Source organism: Harpia harpyja, chromosome 4 (genome assembly GCF_026419915.1).
Source record: "Harpia harpyja isolate bHarHar1 chromosome 4, bHarHar1 primary haplotype, whole genome shotgun sequence".
Classification (NCBI taxonomy): domain Eukaryota; kingdom Metazoa; phylum Chordata; class Aves; order Accipitriformes; family Accipitridae; genus Harpia; species Harpia harpyja.
Window position 1 is genome coordinate 3,788,175 of NC_068943.1, and position 20,172 is coordinate 3,808,346.

General features: G+C 39.1%; 1 protein-coding gene across 2 annotated transcripts in view; it reads left to right on the plus strand.

The window, feature by feature from the left end:
• NALCN (sodium leak channel, non-selective) overlaps positions 1-20,172 on the plus strand; it is a 245,639-nt gene that overhangs the window by 4,692 nt on the left and 220,775 nt on the right. For both annotated transcript variants that reach the window (XM_052785688.1, XM_052785689.1), the window contains exons 2-3: positions 7,467-7,613; positions 9,982-10,164. In XM_052785688.1, the coding sequence (XP_052641648.1) occupies positions 7,506-7,613; positions 9,982-10,164 (291 nt within the window). In that variant the 5' untranslated portion in view covers positions 7,467-7,505. The remainder of the gene's footprint in view (positions 1-7,466; positions 7,614-9,981; positions 10,165-20,172) is intronic.

Below are 20,172 nucleotides of genomic sequence, written 5' to 3' on the forward strand. Positions count from 1 at the left end.
GAATTGGCATGAAACTATCTGTGGTGGGTTGACCCTGAGTGGACGCCAGGTGCCCACCAAAGCTGTTCTATCACTCCTCCCCACCTCAGCTGGACAGGGGAGAGAAAATATAACAAAAGGCTTGTGGGTCGAGGTAAGGACAGGAGAGATTGCTTACCAGTTACTGTCACGGGCAAAACAGACTCAACTTGGGGAAAAGTAACTCAATTTTTTACCAGTCAACCAGAGTAGGGTAATGAGAAATAAAACCAAATCTCAGAACACCTTCCCTCCACCCCCCCCTTCTTCCTGGGCACAACTTCACTCCTGGATTCTCTACCAACCCCCCCCAGTGGTGCAGGGGAATGGGGAATGGGGTTTACGGTCAGTTCATCACACGTTATCTCTGCCGCTTCATCCTCCTCAGGGGCAGGACTCCTTACACTCTTCCCCTGCTCCAGCGTGGAGTCCTTCCCACGGGCTGCAGTTCTTCACAAACTGCTCCAGTGTGGGTCCCTTCCACGGGCTGCAGTCCTTCAGGCACAGACTGCTCCAGCGTGGGTCCCCCACAGGGTCACAAGTCCTGCCAGAAAACCTGCTCCAGCGTGGGCTCCTCTCTCCATGGGGCCACAGGTCCTGCCGGGAATGTGCTCCAGCGCGGGCTTCCCACGGGGTCACAGCCTCCTTTGGGCAACCCTCTGCTTCAGCATGGGGTCCTTCCTGGGCTGCAGGTGGAGATCTGCTCCACCGTGGACCTCCCTGGGCTGCATGGGCACAGCCTGCCTCACCGTGGTCTTCCCCACCAAGGGCTGCAGGGGAATCTCTGCTCCGGCGCCTGGAGCATCTCCTCCCCCTCCTTCACTGACCTGGGGGTCTGCAGGGTTGTTTCTCTTACACAACTTTTTTTTGCTTCTTAAATCTGTTATCCCAGAGATGCTACCACTATTGCTGATGGGCTCGGCCTTGGCCTGTGGCAGGTCCGTCTTGGAGCCGGCTGGTATTGGCTCTGTCGGACATGGGGCAAGCTTCCAGCAGCTTCTCACAGAAGCCACCCCTGTAACACCCCCCACTACCAAAACCTTGCCACACAAGCCCAATACGCTACCACAGTAAACTGTGTAACCCATGGTAATCATATACATCAATTCAGGGAAGACAGTAAGGAGAGCCCTCCTGTTGGGTCCTGAGGATCAGAGCAGACCCCCTTGCTTTCTAGACTCCTTCTCAGAGAGGAGCCTGGGTGCGGCTGGATCCACTCCTAGTCCCAGACTTTGTCAACAGTTTATGTCTAAAGGGATGAGGTGTGGGGATTATGGAAAAAAAAAAGAGGGAGAGGCAGAGAGAGAAAAGAGAAAGATTTCACCAGTCCTGGGTCCAGCATTGGTCCAGCCAGCCTAAGGGTCCAGTTCTGGTGGGCTTGCGCACGTGGGGCTTCAGTTTGTGTCCTTTTATCATCTCCTTGCCCCTCCTTCAGGTGGGCACTCAAACTCATTAGGCTAATTATGTGTCATGAGCAGTTTGTGCTTTCAGAACCATTCGGAAATGAGTCGGTGGGATTGGAGGTCGTTTGGGGAGTAACGTCTCCCTCCCTGCAGGCATGACCGTTGTTTGATCTTTGGCCATACGTGGTGAGCTGCACCGCTCAGCACATCGGAACAGGGAACTGCGCATCCTCCGGCACAGCACGGCCTCCGCGCCCCGTTGCTGACCGGCTTCTTCACCTGCGGTTCGTTGTTACGCAGAACTTGCCCCACCGCAATGTTGGAGACATTCACTCTTTCAGTCCCTCACACGTGGTGTTGCTACGCAGCTTTGCAAGCAAGTTCCATTTCTTCCCTCAACCGCAAAAGCCAGGCCCCCGGTCTCTGTCCATCACAACGGGTGTTAGAGGCATTAACTCCATCCAGTCTCTCACATGTACGTGCACCCAAAGCAGGGATGGAAGAATGTTGGGATGGAGGGAGCAGGCAACAGAGAAACAGTGACAATTTGCTAAGAGGGAAAGGAGAAGGCTATTGAGGTGTAAGAATGAGAACTTACGTTTTTCCTATAACCATATAATGTATACTGCAGCTAAGAGCAATTTCTTCTCTAAGGTAGCCTGTAATTTAGTTTTTTTCTAAATGTATTATATGGAAATGGGGTTTTGTCATTATGCTATGTGTATAGGTGTTCATGTCGTCTTCCTGTCACCCATTTTAGCTTTCACAGATAGTAAAAGGTTCAAAGAAAATTATTCTCTTAGAAGTGCGTGTGCCACTTTGTGTGTCCCAGCTCTTGGAAAAGTTGGAAGGGGAGTTGACATTTTCAAAGAAGAGAGAGTTGGTGTTGAAGAGAGTGCTTGTAGGTGGCCAGCCCTGGGAGGACATTCAGGCAGTGCTCACATGATCTCAGGTGACAAACTCAAAAAGCAGTGAGAAAGAAGTGTGTTGGAAGCCAGACATTGCTGATTCCAAGGATTTGTTGGATTTTTAAACTCTCTCCATAGGTTGTAGGTAGGAATATCTGCTTTATTTTCCTATTTATTTTTCTGTGAAGTCATTTTTCAACTACCTTTTTTGTCTACCAGAGCATTTATAAGCATGTTTTCCTGACTTTGTGATAGAGATTTCTTGAGCAGATTATGCTGTATGCAGTGAGCTTTCTTTATAAACATGACACAGATTTCTCAGCTTTTGATGCTGTGTAGGATCAGAAACTTTTTAAAATTTGTCTTTTGATTTTTGTAGGAAATGCAAACTTCCATCGGGAGGAGTGTCCTGTGGTTACTGTGGATATCACAAACTGGGATTAGACCTTCAGACTTTTTTTCTCCCAAGTGCGTAGTGGGTCTTAAGTTCACCAACTACTGTGCTAGCATACTTTCATTTCAGCAGAGGCTGCAAATTTAGTAGTTGATGATGGTTTAGACAGTGTAGTCGTTGCTGAACATACCTGCAAGTTCAGGGAGAGAGAGGAAGAGAAAGAACTGACAAAATGGCTCTGAAGGGGCTCAGTGTGTGAGCAATTTTCTATTTGGTTTTCGTCCCTTAATTTGTCTTTGCTTTTAAAAGTAGAGGAGAGGTTTAAAAGCAAAGACATTACATTCCTCCCTGAGAAGGTTGACACCTGCACTGTGGATTTTCATTGCTACTGTAAAGAAAATACTCCAAAGAAATGAAGTGGATGTAGGCCCAAAACTCCATGGTATTTTCCTGTCTCAAAACCTGCCTTTGCCCTGCACCCAATATTTCTTAAAAACTCTGTCGCTAGAAATATATCCTAGAGAATGTATTAAGCCTTTCATGTTAATAACAGGTTGTGATCAAAGAAAGACCTAATGATGTGTGTTGGAATCAATGCGGGAACTGCAGGGGTGGATTTGTAGTCGGGGTTAGGGAGGACTACAGCCTCCCCATTAGCACAGCTTGGTGTGGTGCTCACTGTGTGTCGCATGCTGGAAGGAGTTTGTGCACAGCCCCCTTCCTCCTCTTCATCTTTCGGCTGGTTCCCCCTTGCAGAAACAGGTGCAAAAAGGATTGTAGTCCAAGAGTGAAAATTCTTTACACACACGGCAGAGTCCCGAGGCCGCACCGGGCTTTGTGTTGCTCTACAGTAACAGCCACTCGTAAAAGCCTGTGTGTTCCCTGGAAAACTAAAAGTAGTGGGAACAACAACAAAAAAATCACATAAAAGCTTGAAAACAATTATGCAATACTTTGAATAATCTTGCTAAAGACCATTTCCAGAAGATTCTTGGCTTGTCGTCTTTATTCTGCATTTTTTTGTGGGCATTTCTGCTCATTTCAAGTAGAGAAGTAAACAAGCTGGTTCTTCTATTCCATAAACATTTCCTCCCTTCCACTGGATTTATATACATGGCAATTTGTTTATTCAAGGCCACCTCTTAAAAATAAGAGTTCTGATCTGTTCAGTCACAACACTTAAGTATGTGAACTGAATCCATTATAGACATCTAAAGTTCACGATATTTTCTGTGCCCAGATCAATTAAAAAAAAAAAAAAAAAAGAGGCACTGGGTAAAAGGGTAAATGGGAATTTCATTAGAAGGGTATGGCTAATCTTCCTACGCATCAGATGTATAAATAAGCAGTGCCGAGAAAAGCATAAAAACAACAGAGCCTCTCTAATAGCCAGTTGATAATTATTTACTTTCATCCCCAAATGGACATAGCTCATTATTTAGAGTGTCGTCCTGGTTTCGGCTGAGATAGAATTAATTTTCTTCTTAGTAGCTGGTACAGTGCTGTGTTTTGGATTTAGTATGAGAATAGTGTTGATAACACAATGACATTTCAGTTGTTGCTAAGTAGTGCTTATCCTCAGTCAGGGATTTTTCAGTTTCCCATGCTCTGCCAGGTGCACAAGAAGCTGGGAGGCAGCATGGCCAGGACAGCTGACCCGAACCAGCCAAAGGGATATTCCGTATCATGGAACGTCATGCTCAGTATAGAAACTGGGGGGGATTGGCCGGGAGGGGCGGATCGCTGCTCGGGCATCGGTCAGCAGGTGGTGAGCAATTGCATTGTGCATCACTTGCCTTTTCTTGGGTTTTGTTCCTCTCTCTTTTGGGTTATATTCCCTTTCATTGCCATTATTATTATTGATTTTACTTCAATTATTAAACTGTTCTTATCTCAACCCACGAGTTTTACTTTTTTTCCAATTGTCCTCCCCATCCCACTGGCAGGGGGAGGAGTGAGCGAGCGTCTGCCTGGTGCTTTGTTGCCGGCTGGGGTTAAACCACGACGGTCATTTATTAAAAAAAAAAAATCAGTAGTGGCTTGTCAGTGTTTCATATCCTAAGCCTTTTCTCATAATTATTGATTGTACTTATCTTATTGATTCTCTATTTGTTGGTACATTTTCTCGTAAGAGTTTACTAGGAGCACTGTCATAGCCATTACCAGAAATGGTAAACATAAAATTATTATTTTGTTAATTCACTGATTAGCTTTTGAGTAATAGTTTCCAAAGGAACATATTTGAAAAAAACACTTTAGAAAAAAGTGTCTTTTTATTTTTTTTTCCTAAGGTCTTGAGAAGTGCAGCTCCCAAGACATTGCAGTAAACTTAACACTGTGCTAAATGTAGCCATTTTAAGGCTTCATGACCTCAAAAAGTACACCAACATCTCTGAGGCTTCAAGTGTTTCGAGTTATGCGTTGGTCCAAGTAAAGAAAATAGGTCGATCCATTAGGCTTAGAAATAAATAGGAGAAAGCAGGAAAAATTGCTAAAGAGGAAGGAGTGAATTCAGTTATGAGAAAGAATTCAGAGCATGAAGCTCGAGCATGAGGATTAAGAGGACTTACAACTTGTATGGATGTTATTTCAGGCTTCATTTGTTAGAGAAAGACTATTAATTTATAATGTTCATTTTACAATATTTGCATTTTTTTAGTGACAGCTTGCATGTTTCACTTGTATTAAGGTTGCTGTGACTGACCATCCAACACAAATAAAGGTGTCAGAAGTTTTCTCTTATTTTGTAGCTTTATATAATTTCTGTTTATTTAAAAAAAAAAATCAATTCTTGCATAATGTCAGTTCCTCCAGCTGGGAGCATCAGTCCAAGACCTCTACCATAGTGTTTTATGGCCTATACAAAGATGGACCAATGGTTCAGACTTGGTTTTTAAATACTAGACGGGAGATATGAGATAGGTGTGTATAGGCAGGAAAACACAAGGTTGTACTGACAGCACAGTTACCATGATCAGGAGTTTTAGTTTACTGACAGATATGAAAGAAGGTACTGAAAAAACTTTGTAGAAGCTTGCGAGGAGCTCACATACGGAGCTCGTCATGTATGGAGAGACACCATGGGAGAAACCACAAAAGCACTCTTCTGAAAATGTAGCAAGGGAATTACAGAGACAGGAGCTGACCTCTTGAATCTGAAAGAGAGAAAATAGACAGAGTAGGAGTAGACTCTGAGGGACTTGGAAGAAGATGAATAGAAGATGTTACGTTTGCCATAACAGCTAAAAGAAGATGGCTGAGGATGCATAGGTGCATAGTGTTTGGACACGAAGCAGCAGCCTGTGTGGTTGAAAAGGCCAGCGGAGACCAAGCACGTGGGTACTTCTGCAGTCCTGAGCCCCCCGTTTCCTCCAGCGAACCGAGGGTAGGGTCTCCTGCATTCATGTTGCAGTCACCATTGTGATACTTGGGCCTGAAATTACCAGGGCTTGTAGTGACAGGACAAGGAGGCAACAGTTTTAAACTGAAAGAGGGAAGATTTGGGTTGGAGATAAGGAAGAAATTCTTTACAATGAGGGTGGTGAGACACTGGAACAGGCTGCCCTAAGAAGCTGTGGATGCCCCATCATTGGAAGTGTTCAAGGCCACGTTGGATGGGACTTTGAACAACCTGATCTGGTGAAAGATGTCCCTGCCCGTGGCAGGCGGGTTCGATTAGATGATCTTTAAAAGGTCCCTTCTAACCCAAACCATTCTATGATTCTATTTTATACTAGTTTTGACAAACTTTTCAAAAGTGTAGTGTCACCTACAAACTATGCTTGGTCCAGAGTAAAGGTCCAGAACAAGGTCCCAAGATCTTGCTTTCTCCTTCCCCCTCACTTTTCCTGAAAAAAAATCCCTAAGGGATTGTATTTCCTGAACGACAGAATTGTGTTTCATGGGCAGACCGTTATTCCTTGGGAGAGTGTATCTTCTTCATCTCTTTGGATTTATTTAGACTCTGGGATCCATGAACTGTGTCTGTGGGACATGATAAGATCTAATAATCTAATAATAAGATCTAACCCACCTTTCTGTTCTCGTGGTGTGTCCGCTAGTTGTGGCTCACACTGCTGAGCGTACAGAAGGCTCAGTTAGTGCCGCCCACACAGGAATGTCCAGACTCAGCCTGACCTTGTGGAAATGACACATTTTCCTCAGTGCTTCTATCTGCCGACACAAGCCCCAGAGACAGGCAACTGCCTGGCTGTTGGATAGATAATTGCTAACAAAAAAGAAGTATTAGAAAAATACATGTTGATAGTAGTATGTAGTAAAAAGGCTCTTCTGATTTCAGTAAAGAACATTAGCATCTGTTGGCTGCTTAACATCACCAGTTTGCCTTTGGCATGTTGGGCTTTATCTTAGCCTAGTGTAATAAATGGAAATGTCACCATTAAATTAAATGGCTCCAGGTCAAATCCATCCAATGATTACTCTGGGTTTAAGTTCACAGCAATAGCATTCTTTGCATATTGGTACAAATTTTCTGCCAGCGTTGCTAAGTGTCTGGTAATTGTTTGGATTGCATACCTTTATGTAAATTTTTGTAAACTAACGAGAGTCATGTCAGTGATTTATATAGGCAAAGCTTTTTAATAAAATGAAGATCCTGTTAATCAGTAAGTACAAAAGCAATTTGCATGAAAACAAAATGCTTTAGGTTATTTATAAAACTGTTCAAAATGCATTATAAAATGGTTTTAGTGAATTAATGTCTTCTCTTTTTTTCTCCCCAAGGAGGTTTCATGATTATAGATAACGAAAGTTAACTTCAGGATGCTAAAAAGGAAACAAAGTTCAAGGGTGGAAGCCCAGCCAGTTACAGATTTTGGTCCTGATGAATCTTTGTCAGACAATGCAGATATTCTGTGGATTAACAAACCAGTAGGTATCTCTTTCTGTAGTTACTAATTTTAAGTTAAATGTAACTTGTATTGTTGAAATACGACATCCAGAAAAGATTCTGAAATAGATATCTGTCAGAAACAAGTATTGAGCTATAATTGCTAATCTACAGTTCATTTTTTGCAAAAAGTCCAAAACTAAATGAAAAGGTTTCTTTTGGTGGTTGCAGACTGATGGGGATGATAAAGCCATCTTTGCCAGCCAGTTCATCTACTGATTGTTTTTTTAAGCAGTCATCCTTTCAACGTCTCTGGTTCCTAACATGCTTATTGAAATTAGAAGTTAAGTTTGTAAAATAAGCTTTTGAAAAGGATGTTAAAAGGAGCATTTCATTGCTAAAGTGGTAGCCAGCAGTTGGCACTTTCGACTTTCAAATCTCTCCTTTTACATCACTTATGAATATAAAAGTGTATTTTGGTTGGTTATTTTGAAGTACAGCTCACGTTTTTCTGGTAGCATTTAACCTACAACCTGCCCTATGAAATTGATAGGTGTAAAAGCGTCTGGCAACTTGAAACTGAGGAAAGCTTCATTGGGAGTGGAGTTATTAATAGAATGTGCAGTATTAAGAAAATGCCTTTACTGTGTAAATAGGGTTATTATGATTAAATTATTTATTCAGCAGTCAGTGTGCATTCAGGATTCCTATATTTTGAATGATTCATGTTTTTGCAGGGAAGGCATTTTCACATTTAAAGTAGCGTATAAATTTTTACTTTGTAAAAGCAGAAAGTCAAATATTCTGAAATAATACATGTTGTTGGCATTACATTCATTTAGTGGAACTATCATCTCATTTGCAGTATGGATACCAGATCCCCTCAGCTTTGCTGCTGACTTTTAACGCCCAAATCATTTACAAGACAACACCCATATATTAATTTATGCTAAATAATCTTATGTAGAATGTTTGTATTGACTGCTGTAATAAGCTCAAAATGTCATTGCAGAAATACATACTGGGTTGTTTACCTATGTTTCTCAGCACACAGTACACAGTTTGTTGATGGAATAATTTTTTTCTTGTCATGCTGATGAACTAGTTGTATATTGCTTAGCACATATAATACTGACGTTTTACTGTGGCAGAGGATGGTTTTTATATCAGCCACTCTTTAATATTTATGTTAATTTTTTCAGTTGAAGCAAGGTTTGAAACAAAGTGGGTGTTAAAAGGACATAAGAGATCATTCATCAGGTGTCACTTCCACTTCCAAATTATTAATTTGGGCTCAGAGTATGCAAATGATAGAGCTATTCAATTCAGGTCAAATATCATTATGCTTAGGTGCGTGTACAGTGAGTATTAAATTAGGTGAGTGTTCTTAAATCTTCTTGATATGAAAAGGTCTGGGGTGGTGTAAATGAGTGTAGAATTTTTCCCCAGATGAAAAATTGTTATAAATACACTTTAGTTCAGTGTTATTTGTTTGGAAATATTTTTTCTTGCTGAAGTGTCTTTTTTTTCTCCTTCTTGTTTGATAGATACAACCTTACCAACTCTGATTCATTACACTTGTCTGGCTTCAAGATGTTTCAATGGTGTTTTGATTTAAAAGAAGAAAAATCCAACCTTAAACCCCTGTATTGATACATTCTACTTTTTTGGTAGACCTCCCACTGTGACTGGCACTGAGTATCAGCCTTATTAATCATGATTGTAGTGAGGCTGAGACTTAAGTAGTCATAGAAATGAACTGTTCTCTTACAGCAACAAAACTTGTTTGGAACAAAAGTGAATCCTGATGTTAAGAGGTAGCTTTCTGTGACATAGTCTCTTTTGTATTTATTCTTTTTATAAATGGAAGGATGCTTTTAATCCCCATGCCTCTCAATTTTTGGAATTGTAAACTGATTTAAAAATCAGTTCATCTAAATGTGGAACTAAAATTTTCCACAGATATTTTCATTTAATGTATTAACCAAAATTAATAACATCAACTAATTCTACTTATTGTCTGCACATAAATGTGACAAGTTGTCATTTGAAAAGAAATCGGATTATAAAAGCTGCAGAGTAGAAATTACAGAATCCTAATTCTCAGTTTCCTGGCTCTTAATTCTTGGTTTCTGAACAATACAACCTCCCAAATCAACTAATAAAATTATATATGTATATACATACATATATATACATGTATATATGTGTGTGTGTGTGTATATATATAAATAAAACAAAGTCAGGAGTGTTTATTTTTGGATGAAGACCTTTAATATGTGGATCATGATGTAGAAGAAAAACGGAAATGTGCATTTACAAAAAGTGCCAGTACAAGTTATGGAGGCTGAATATTTGAGCTTTTTTTGAACATCAAAGCAATCTTGCAATGTCTTGGTTTTTTTTCAGTGGGTGCACTCTTTACTACGAATCTGTGCCATCATCAGTGTTATTTCTGTTTGTATGAACACTCCAAAGACCTTCGAGCATTATCCTCCTCTCCAATATGTGACATTTGCTCTTGATACTCTGTTGATGTTTCTTTACACTGCAGAGATGATAGCAAAAATGCATATCCGTGGGATAGTTAAGGTAAGCATTTAAACAGTATTCTACATGTGCTTAAGTTATCTGCATATATGCTGGTGACATTTGATCTTTGTTTTTTAACTTCTCTGCTGTTTTTGCTATGATTTCTTTTAACTGCGGGCAACACCATGGCACATTAATGGAAAAGACAGATTGACAAAGATGCAGATTTACTGCGTATTTAATCCCCCCAAAATATATCATCAACATTCATAATAATGGTTTCCTCCTAAGAAATAGATAGTTTAATTGTATTAATATAAAGAATGAAAGGAAAAATAAGCTACATACACATTAGCAAGAATATTTTGTAAATGTCTAGAGATCCATATGTGGACTTAGAACTTTGATTTTCATTTCAGAAGGCTGGATGTGTTGTGTGGTTACTTCATTTAAATAAGAACATATGTCTTACTGTGAGCTAAATGAGAAAGTTATCTTGCTTTACTGAATTTTTTCCTTAATATAATACATGTTGGTAAATAAATGCTTCTGTTACCATATGTTTACTGTTGTTGCTGGACTAATTTGTATAAGTAGATATGATATTAGAGAATGTAAAACTGCAGAATTTTTCAGTAGTCATTATTTTGTAGCATTATTTTACTGATTATTTCCAGTCTTCTGTAAAAAGATAGAAATTCAGCTTAGATATAGAAAATCCATCTGCAGACCTTATTGACAATACAATTATGTCACTATTGCACAGGTGACTCCAGAGACATCGGAGGTTGTACTTAGCTCTTCAGTTTGTTCTGAGTTTGCAGACAGCATTTTTTGTTCACTAAGCCAAACTAAGCTATTATGTCATCATACTTAATGAGTATTAATATTAAAAGTTAAAGTATCATTAATATTAATATTTAGAAAAGTACTGAAATAAAATGATTCTGAGAAAATCTTCCATGTGTTGCGTAAGGCCAAAGTAATCCTTCGTGAAGTGGTATTTCGGGCCACTACCTGTACTCTTTTATTCAGGGATGGCCATTAAGCACGTGAAGATGAAGATACAGGATCATGGTTTAGGGGGCATGGTTAATGGTTGGACTCGATGATCTTGAAGGTCTTTTCCAACCGAAATGATTCTACGATTCTATGAATGGGGAATTAGTGACCAGCGTGCACATTTGAACAGTGTGGGAGTACCAAGTTACTATTACAACCAGTACAGACTTTGCAAAGAAGTGGACACGTAGATATTAATGCAGAGAGAGGGAGGGGTGGCCAAGTGTGACTTTTATGCAAAGCTTGATTTCTCAGCCTTTGTGTATGGAAATACCAACTTCGTTCACAGTCAACACCTAGGGGCTATGAATAATATGTTGCTGCATATTTTAACGTCTTTCACTGAGTTGTTTAAATTTGTGAGTTTGTGGAAATAGAAGTGGAATGGAATGGAATGGAATGGAATGGAATAGAATAGAATAGAATAGAATAGTTGGAAGGGACAGTTGGAAGGGGCCTGCACTGATCATCTAGTCCAACTGCCTGACCAGAAGTTAAAGCATGTTATTAAGGGCGATGTCCAAATGCCTCTTAAACACTGACAGGCTTGGGGCATCAATCACCTCTCTAGGAAGCCTATTCCAGTATTTGACCACCCTCTCGAGGAGAAGAGAAATGCTTCCTAATGTCCAGTGTAAACCTCCCCGGGCGCAGCTTTGAACCGTTCCCATGAGTCCTGTCACTGGGTACCAGGGAGAAGAGATCAGCAGCTCCCTGTCCACTTCTCCTCCTCAGGAAGCTCTAGAGAGCAATGAGGTCGCCTCTCAGCCTTCTTTTCTCTGAACTAGACATACCCAGAGTCCTTAGCCACTCTGCATAGGATGATCTTTGGTCATCATATGATGAACTGGTCTTTGAAGTCTGTCCACAGAGAATGAATAGCTGTCTGGAGTTGGTTCCATTGTCTTGATTCATGTTACACATGTATAGATGACAACGGAGATTATTTCATTTGCACACTGACATTCTACTCTTAGTTTATTAAAAAATACAGTAGAATAGCTTAGACATAACCACGGTTATGCAAAGATGGATTGTTTAAGTAGAAAACGGCTGCGTTTGTTACTTTAACAACTGAGAGTTTGCTTACAGCTTAAGGTCTTGTAGCATTCATCAGTGAATATAGTTACAGTGAAATGAAGTGCCTTCATTGGTGCTATTCATGGAGTCATAGAATAGCTTAGATTGGAAGGGACCTCCAGAAGTCATCTAGTCTGACCTGCTGCCCAAAGCAGGTCCAGTTAGATGAAGTTGCCCACGGCTTGGGTTGTCCAGGTGAATCTCGGACTCCTCCAAGGATGAAGATTCCACAGCCTCTCTAGACAGCCTGTTCCAGTGCTTGACCAACCTCATGCAAAAAATTTTTTTCCTAATACTTAATCAGAATTTTCCATCTTCCAACTTGTGTCCCTTGTATCTTGTGTTACCACTGTGCACTTCCAAGAAGAGTTTGGCTCCATCTTCTCTCTATCTTCTGATTAGGTAGTTGTAGCAGCAACAAGGTCTCCCCTTTGCCTTCTCTGCTGGAGGCTGAACAGACCCATGTCTCTCACCCTCTCCTTGTACGCCATGTGAGCAGCTCTCTGACCTTTTTGGTGGCCCTCTGCTTGTTTCATTAAGTCTATGTCCTTCTTGTACTGGGGAGCGCAGAATTGCACTTGGCTCAAAGTTAGCCTTGTGGATGTGGTCTCACAATTGCTGAATAAAGGGAAAGGATGGTGTGAATAAGAGAGAACTGTAGGAGGAGGATTTGGGCTTGTGTCACGTATAGCAACTTTTATAAAACTATGTTATGTTAGAACTGGATTGACGTTTTTTCAGCTGTTAAATCAGAGCTTTTTGAATGTGTTGTCAAATTGCTTCTTTGAATGCTGATCAATGAGTAGTCCTTTTTTAGTGAACTATTTGACTTTTTGGATTACTGATTCTAGGGAAAATATCGGTTAAATATTATAACTCTGCAAAGAACATAATGATCCATGGACTTCCAAAGTCAGTGGCAATCAAAGTAAAATAAGGCACTGTTTAGAAACCTATTAACATTTATTAAAGATGTTTCTAAATGAAACATCTTAATATAAGGAAATTTGTTTATGAACTGTAGTCCTAATTTAAGTGCATTCAAGACTTCTAGTGAACGTAGCATCAATGAGTGTATTGCCATATGGTTCTACTGAACTTTACCATAAATCAGTATTTCTGTAAAGGCCTTAGGAATTGAAATGCTAATTAACTTTTGAACCATGATTAATGCAAAATTTTAGTCCGTCGAGAAACCTAATTTATGGGGAAGGTAGGCACCATCCACTTAAGTCCCAATTAATAACAATGTAAGTATAGCTGAGCTAAGAAGATTTTGAAAATGTTAAGTCATGTCTAATTAACACCTTCTGAGGACAAATGAGAAATTTACTTCCTTTAGTTCCAGGGGTTTTTAGAAAAGGAAAGTAGTTTCTGAAAATCCTAGCCTTTTGTCTGTAAAAAGTTTCCTTTTTCCCTGTGTAAACTAAGTGACAAAATAAAGCAATACATCTATCCAAGTGTTTTGTTACCCCAGAAGGAAAGTTAAACTGAAATTTTGCAGTGACATTGTGCCTTTTATTACTCATGTTTCCTTCTGAATAATTGTTGCTCTACTAGTAAAATCTATTCAAAATTTGGGCTGCCTATGCCTTGTGAGTGTTGGTTGTTGCTTGTTCCATTTGCAAAGACAATCAATACAGAGGACTCTGAATTACAAGGGCAGTGCTCATGTAGATATCCACCACCTACAAAGAAAATAGACACTGACATGTTTAGACAAGAAGCATAAAATACAAATATTAAAGAAACCAGAAGGTGACAGTATAGCATATATCTACTACAGTGTCTGAGGTCCTTTTGTTTTCAAAATAGTATCTTGATATTCCTTATTATTGCTATCATACACTGTTTGCTTCTAATAGGCATTATGATAGATTGACTCCTCTGGAAGAATTGAAATCGGTATAAATGTGCAGTGTAACGGATTATATTCAGCATATAGAAACTACCTTGGAAGAAAGTACTGAAAGGCTTGTGATACGATAATCGTATTACAGTTTGTGGTATTGCAGGCTGTTGTTGCTTGTCATGTACAAGTGAACCAATGCTAATAATATGTCTGTCTTTACCTTGAAATTCATCTCCGGAAAATGAAATACAGACTGTAATTTCTTACTGATTGAGGTCTTTTAAAATACAAAATTTTAGGACATTCTACCTAATGTTGGCTGGCTGCATTGTATAAAATGTATGTACAACCAGTAGGACAACTTGTAATGGTTTGTGGAGTTTTACATGAGATAGAGACAGAGAATTAGGCCAAGTCAGTTTGTTTCTTACAACATATTTTTATGCTTGTATTCTAAATTATGTTCTAAATTGAAGAATGATGGCCTGTAATAGAGCTCACTGTGAAATGATAGAGTAGCTCAGGAAAATACTGTGTACACAGTATTAAATCTATTTCAAATAGATGAAGTCAGTAAATATATAATATCACTGACCAGAGAATAACTTTCATGGAATACTGGCTGGCCTCCAGCTGAATAGTGTGATGACATTAAAAGTTAGGTGTTAATTACTTCATCAAGCAAGTTACTTGAGTAGTTATAAAAGAAACTGCCGTTGTTTACTATTTTGATTTATTTTTATTGTATTAGGTTTTTATGAGTAAAAAACTTTGAATATGGATTTCAGTCATGAAAACATGCTGTAATAAGTACAGCAATATTTTAATACTATTTTTAAAAAGTATTGCATTCGTAGATATGCAAATTTTCATAGTTACATATTTTTTCTTCAGCCTTTCTATGAAGATCACACATTTTAATGATTTAAAAGCATTGCAAATTCTGTTCTCTGAGTTGTGTGTGAATTAATGGATGATGGTGACTTAGCCACATCAGTATTTTTGTAGGAATAGCTTATGAAGCATGTTAGCAGATGTCTATTAAATTGTCTTACAGTTACATCTTAAAAAGACCTAATGTTTTAGAAATTAAAAATTCTGATCTCTTTAAAAGTAATTGAAAAAATTAAAGAGATTAATGGTAAATATCACAGGCTTTCTACACATTAAAAAAGCGGTGGAGTGTATAAAATGAAAAAGGCCATTGTAATAAAATGGCGAATGATGTTCTTTTAGCGTGACCACATACATATCATTTCTTTATCTCAGACCTAGAAACGTTAAAGTTCTGCTCTACTTCACGGGTGGTGGAAGGTAAGAATGAAGGCCAGGAGGCCTCTTGACTTTGACTTGTTAGAACATCAAAACATGGTACGTGAGGAAAGGCTGTGTGTTGACACAAATTTTGCATGAGATTTAGTGATGCCAGAATAGTGTGAATTTTAGGAATAGGAATGTTTTAACTGAATGAAACTTCTATTTTTAATTATTTTTGACAGTAGAGCACAAACAATAGCCATCACTGTCATGGACTTAAGTCTCCCAGTCCTAATGTGATGTCCAATCTCATCATTCATTCAATTCAGTGAATAGTGCAGGGGTATTTAAAGAGATTACTTAATTTAATTTTATTTTTTATTCTCTCATTTAAGATGGAAATACATTATCTTAGACCATCCTCATGGTGTAATGTCTTCCCCAGCTATACTTAGGTATATCTGCTCAGCAGATACAGGTGGAATTGTAGTATCCTGAAACACAAAGCTCCACTGGTACCAGGGTGGCTGAATAGCAGAACATACTATCAGTGATTTAGCAGAAGTCAGGGATCTCTTTTATGTTGGTACAGTGAACAGTGATGGGTTTGTTATCAACTAGCTTCTCACAGAATACCTTTACTTCTTTGGCAGCCACTTTTTTATGCTCTAAGTAATATTTTATTATGTCAGAAATACTCTGTGTTACTTGGAATTTATCAGGAAACATATAATAAGGTGATTGCCAGAATACCTGGAGCATGAAGATTTGCAGACATAGGCAAAGTCTAGGTAAGTGACTAACCTCCGATTCATTGGGATCATAAAACTGGAACTTCCACCTTTAGCTGGAAATTATCTTTATTTTACTGCCTGCTACTGGTGATTTATATTTGTATAAAGAATCTAAAAGTTTAACAATGTGTGCAACCATAATATACTTCTTTGGTTTTGTGAGTGAAATTATAGCTTTCTAAGAAATAAATGCCATTTTGGCCACCACAGTACCACACTGTGTCCTGATGTATAAAATGTAATAAATTTAGCGCAATGGTAAAACTTATTGAATTCAATTTGACATTGGTATTTTCATGATCTCTTCAGTTCAGAATTCCACTTTCTTCAATTAATCCTAGACTTGTTTGCATGATCTTTATTTCCCGGAATGTAAATAGAGTTCAGTGACTCTTTGGTTCTGATTTCTTTCGTGTCTCAGGCTCCTTGCAGAGGAGCTCTGCTATAATCAGCTGCATCAAGGAAGTATTAAGTCTGTTTAAATGAAAGCAGATCAATCTCCTTCACTGTATCTTGAATAAGATTTAAACTGGTCTCCCAATTACATGCAGTTTATGTCTACTGCTTAACTTACTGATTGAATGGCAGGCTTCTGAGAGCAACATGAATTAACTAATGTTTTTGTCTGTCAAAATAGTTCTTGAGTCAACTTACAACCTAACTGACAAGACTCTCAGTCCCTCAGAATCAAAGCTCACATTTAGGTGCCCATTCATATGTCACTTATGAACATGACCGTATGTGTTTGACATAAGTCTGTTCATTGATTGAAGGAAAGTTTCCAAAATGATCTCCTCATTGAAAAAAGGAGGTGGGGTGGAATTGGAGAAACGAAAGATGACTCTCAAGCCTACAACAGATGTGATATAAGCAGGGAGCCTAACCTGTGATGGAAGGACTTTGTATTTATTTTAATCAGTGTGATGCAAAAATTACCTTCTACTTTCTAATAGTGTCTTCTGAAGGTCATTTCACATGGGTATGAGCAAGATAAGGATACCTTACTTTAAAGGTATCTTATCTTTATTAGAAGTTTCTACTTTCAACCTTTGTATTAGGAGATGGAATAAGGAGATAGAGAAATATTCCAGGTAAATTGCTTGTATTAGACAGAATTGCGCTGGTGGCATTATATATAATAAAATAACCAAAGAGGAAAATGTGCCAATATCTGAGAAACTTTCAGGAAACTGCATCCATGATATGAAAGATTTCACATACACTACAACAAAAAGGAACCAAGTAACAGATGTCTCAGGTGAAAATTCAGCCTTTAGAGAATGAGAGATGAAGGGATATTGTTTCACTCCATGAACACTGTGAGGGTATGTGAAATTATCTTCAGTATACTGCATCTTCATTGTGGCTTCTAATCGCAGGCATGATGGTATTAGAAAACCTAAATTGAAATTGTGTTGTGAAAAGGAGGCATGGTTTATCTTGTTCCTCTGTTAAAAGAGTAACACTGTAAAATAAAAAGTGTAAGAGTTCTCTCTCCTGTCTGTTAAAAAAAACTAGTTGACACTTATTTTAGTATCATCACACTGAAAATCAGAATTATTTTTATATAGCACAAGTAGTGCACTGAATTTAATAGAAATGTCTGTCTTTTCACTGTGCAGTTGTGACACATGTCAGCTAACAAAGGAGATTATAGAAAGTCAGAAGTAACGGTCCTTGACATTTCCCCCATTGTTAAATCAATTACATTCACAGCAAAACTTTTGTACTAACTGAAGTAGTTGCGAGTGGATTTGTCAGACTGTATTTCAGTAGCACTGAGCACTATTCACAGACTTCAGTACTCCTGCAAGGGGCTGAAGCGAATCGTTGCACCGTTAGCTTTCGGCACTCTTTCGGTGATTTCATGCAGGAACTGAAACAAAGCTTCACCTTCTACCAGTGCAGTCACAGATAGGTGGGAGCCATTTCCTTTGCTTCTGTCTAGTACTAAAGGCCAGATTACTTAGTTAACTGAAATCAGTGGCTTTCAGCAAGTCAGGTGTTCCCAGGCAGCGTTTGCCCTGTGCAGAGAGCAAATTTTTCTCGTCGTTTTTCGGTGCTTTGGTTGCTGTAGATTTATCTCTCTGCTCAAGAGGAGAGAATCGAGGACGGAGCAGGCTGGAGCCTTACCTGAGCCATGGGGACCTAACTCTGTACGTTCAGTTCTCTGCCAATACAAGGAACTCTCCACCTGTACTGCAAGCAGTCTGAGGTGGAGACGGGCTTTTTGTGCTGTAATGAAACACTCTGGTTCCCATGATCTAAACTGGGGTCTGCAACTGTTTCCAGTGGCAGCTGATGTCCGTTTGTATATTCTGATGCTTTTTTATCTTTGCTCGCACGAAAGAGATTTTTGGGCTTAAAATAGAAACACTTTTAGTACGATCCCTCAGCGCTAATTTGAGGGTCTGCAATTGCCTGTAATTATTTTTTTTGTGTCTAAAGTAGGCTCTTCCAAAAGGTAATTTATCTATCTGGCCTGTTTTTCTCCATTGACTGAAAGGGAAGCTTAAAGTACCTAGGCTGACACCTAGCCTTTAGGTATCTCACAGTCAGTGATTACTCTAACTCGTTATAGATTTGTTGTCAATAGGCAGGTGGGCACTACAGAAAAGATACAGACAACTGGATGCCAGCTGCTTCTTTAATGCTTATGGCATTAACTCATCTGTGCTTAAATGAGTTTCTTCCCTAATCATCCCAATTCAGAAAGTTGTCTTGACTTATGGATTACAGAACTGTTGCTTCATGTACCTTATTACAAGTATCTGTTTTGTCTTCTTTTCAGTATTTTTCTTAAGCATTCCACCTTCATCTAACAAGAATGGAGAAATTACAAAATTAGTTTAATCCTTCTGATAAATGATGGAAATATTAATTGAATTGCAGTGAAAGAGTCAGCTGGCTCACCAGCTTTTAGTAAGTTTGTCAAGGGAGTTTCTGCTGCGTTATAGACTGAAAACAGAAGATGGAAGTTCTGAAATTACTGCACTCTGTGACTTTAGATATGCCATATACCCCCTGGCATATAAATGAGGTAAGGATCAGGAAGATGTGTTGTTTTCAAAGCTCAGGTAGTAAAACAGAGGATGTGGCTCCTGTCATCCCGTGTCAGCATGCTCTGATGTGCTCATGATGCCTGGTGGTGAATGCCCAGGCTCGGGATGTGCAAGTCACAAACAGGAGCGAGAACCTCATCCTGGAAGGCAGGGGCATAACCAGTGGAATCAGTGGCAAGGATGAGAAAATGATGAGATGCCTTGATTAAACAGGGTGTAATAATGTGGAGGGAAAAAATAGAAAACTACTTAGCTGTGGTAGTAAAAAGCTCACAGAGCAAACATGAAAAAAGACCCAGTTGATTGAAGATTTGAATTTCCCTTTGACTCTACTTCTTGGGATTATAAGGTGAAAATTATTTGTCCTTATGATGAGTTATTTTAAATATCTATAATAAAAAAAATAGAATTCTGTACTACGTATAATGCTGTTGGAAACCCTAGATGTGTAGTGCAGGTCCCATGCTATTCTGTGTTGGCAAAAAGTATATTATTTCAAATTGTCTTAAAATTTAACTTAAAAAATACTGGAGCGTTTTGGTGTTGGCAGCTGTGATTGTTAGTTTTAAATATTATTTCATAGCAAACAGTATTGATACCCATTATTTGAATAAGACAGTCTACAAAAGTTGATTCTTCTGTCTCACCTTTTTCCTGTGTTTGTCTGTTGCTGTTTTGCTAAGCGCATATGTCCATCGCAAGGACATCTGTTCCCAAACTACTGGGATCGTGTTGCTAGTGCAATGCTCCGATGCTGTTGCCACTCACAGGAAATTAAAAAAATTAAAACTGATTATCATGAGGAAAACAAATAGGAAGTTGCCTGCAGCATGCTGCTAGTTGGGTGTTACTGCCTGTGGTCCTGGTAAGGTTAGAGACCATGGCACTAGAATATACGCATCTGTTTCTATGGTTACTTGTGCCTGGTTTTGTTGGGAGTGTTTATTACAGGAAAGTAATG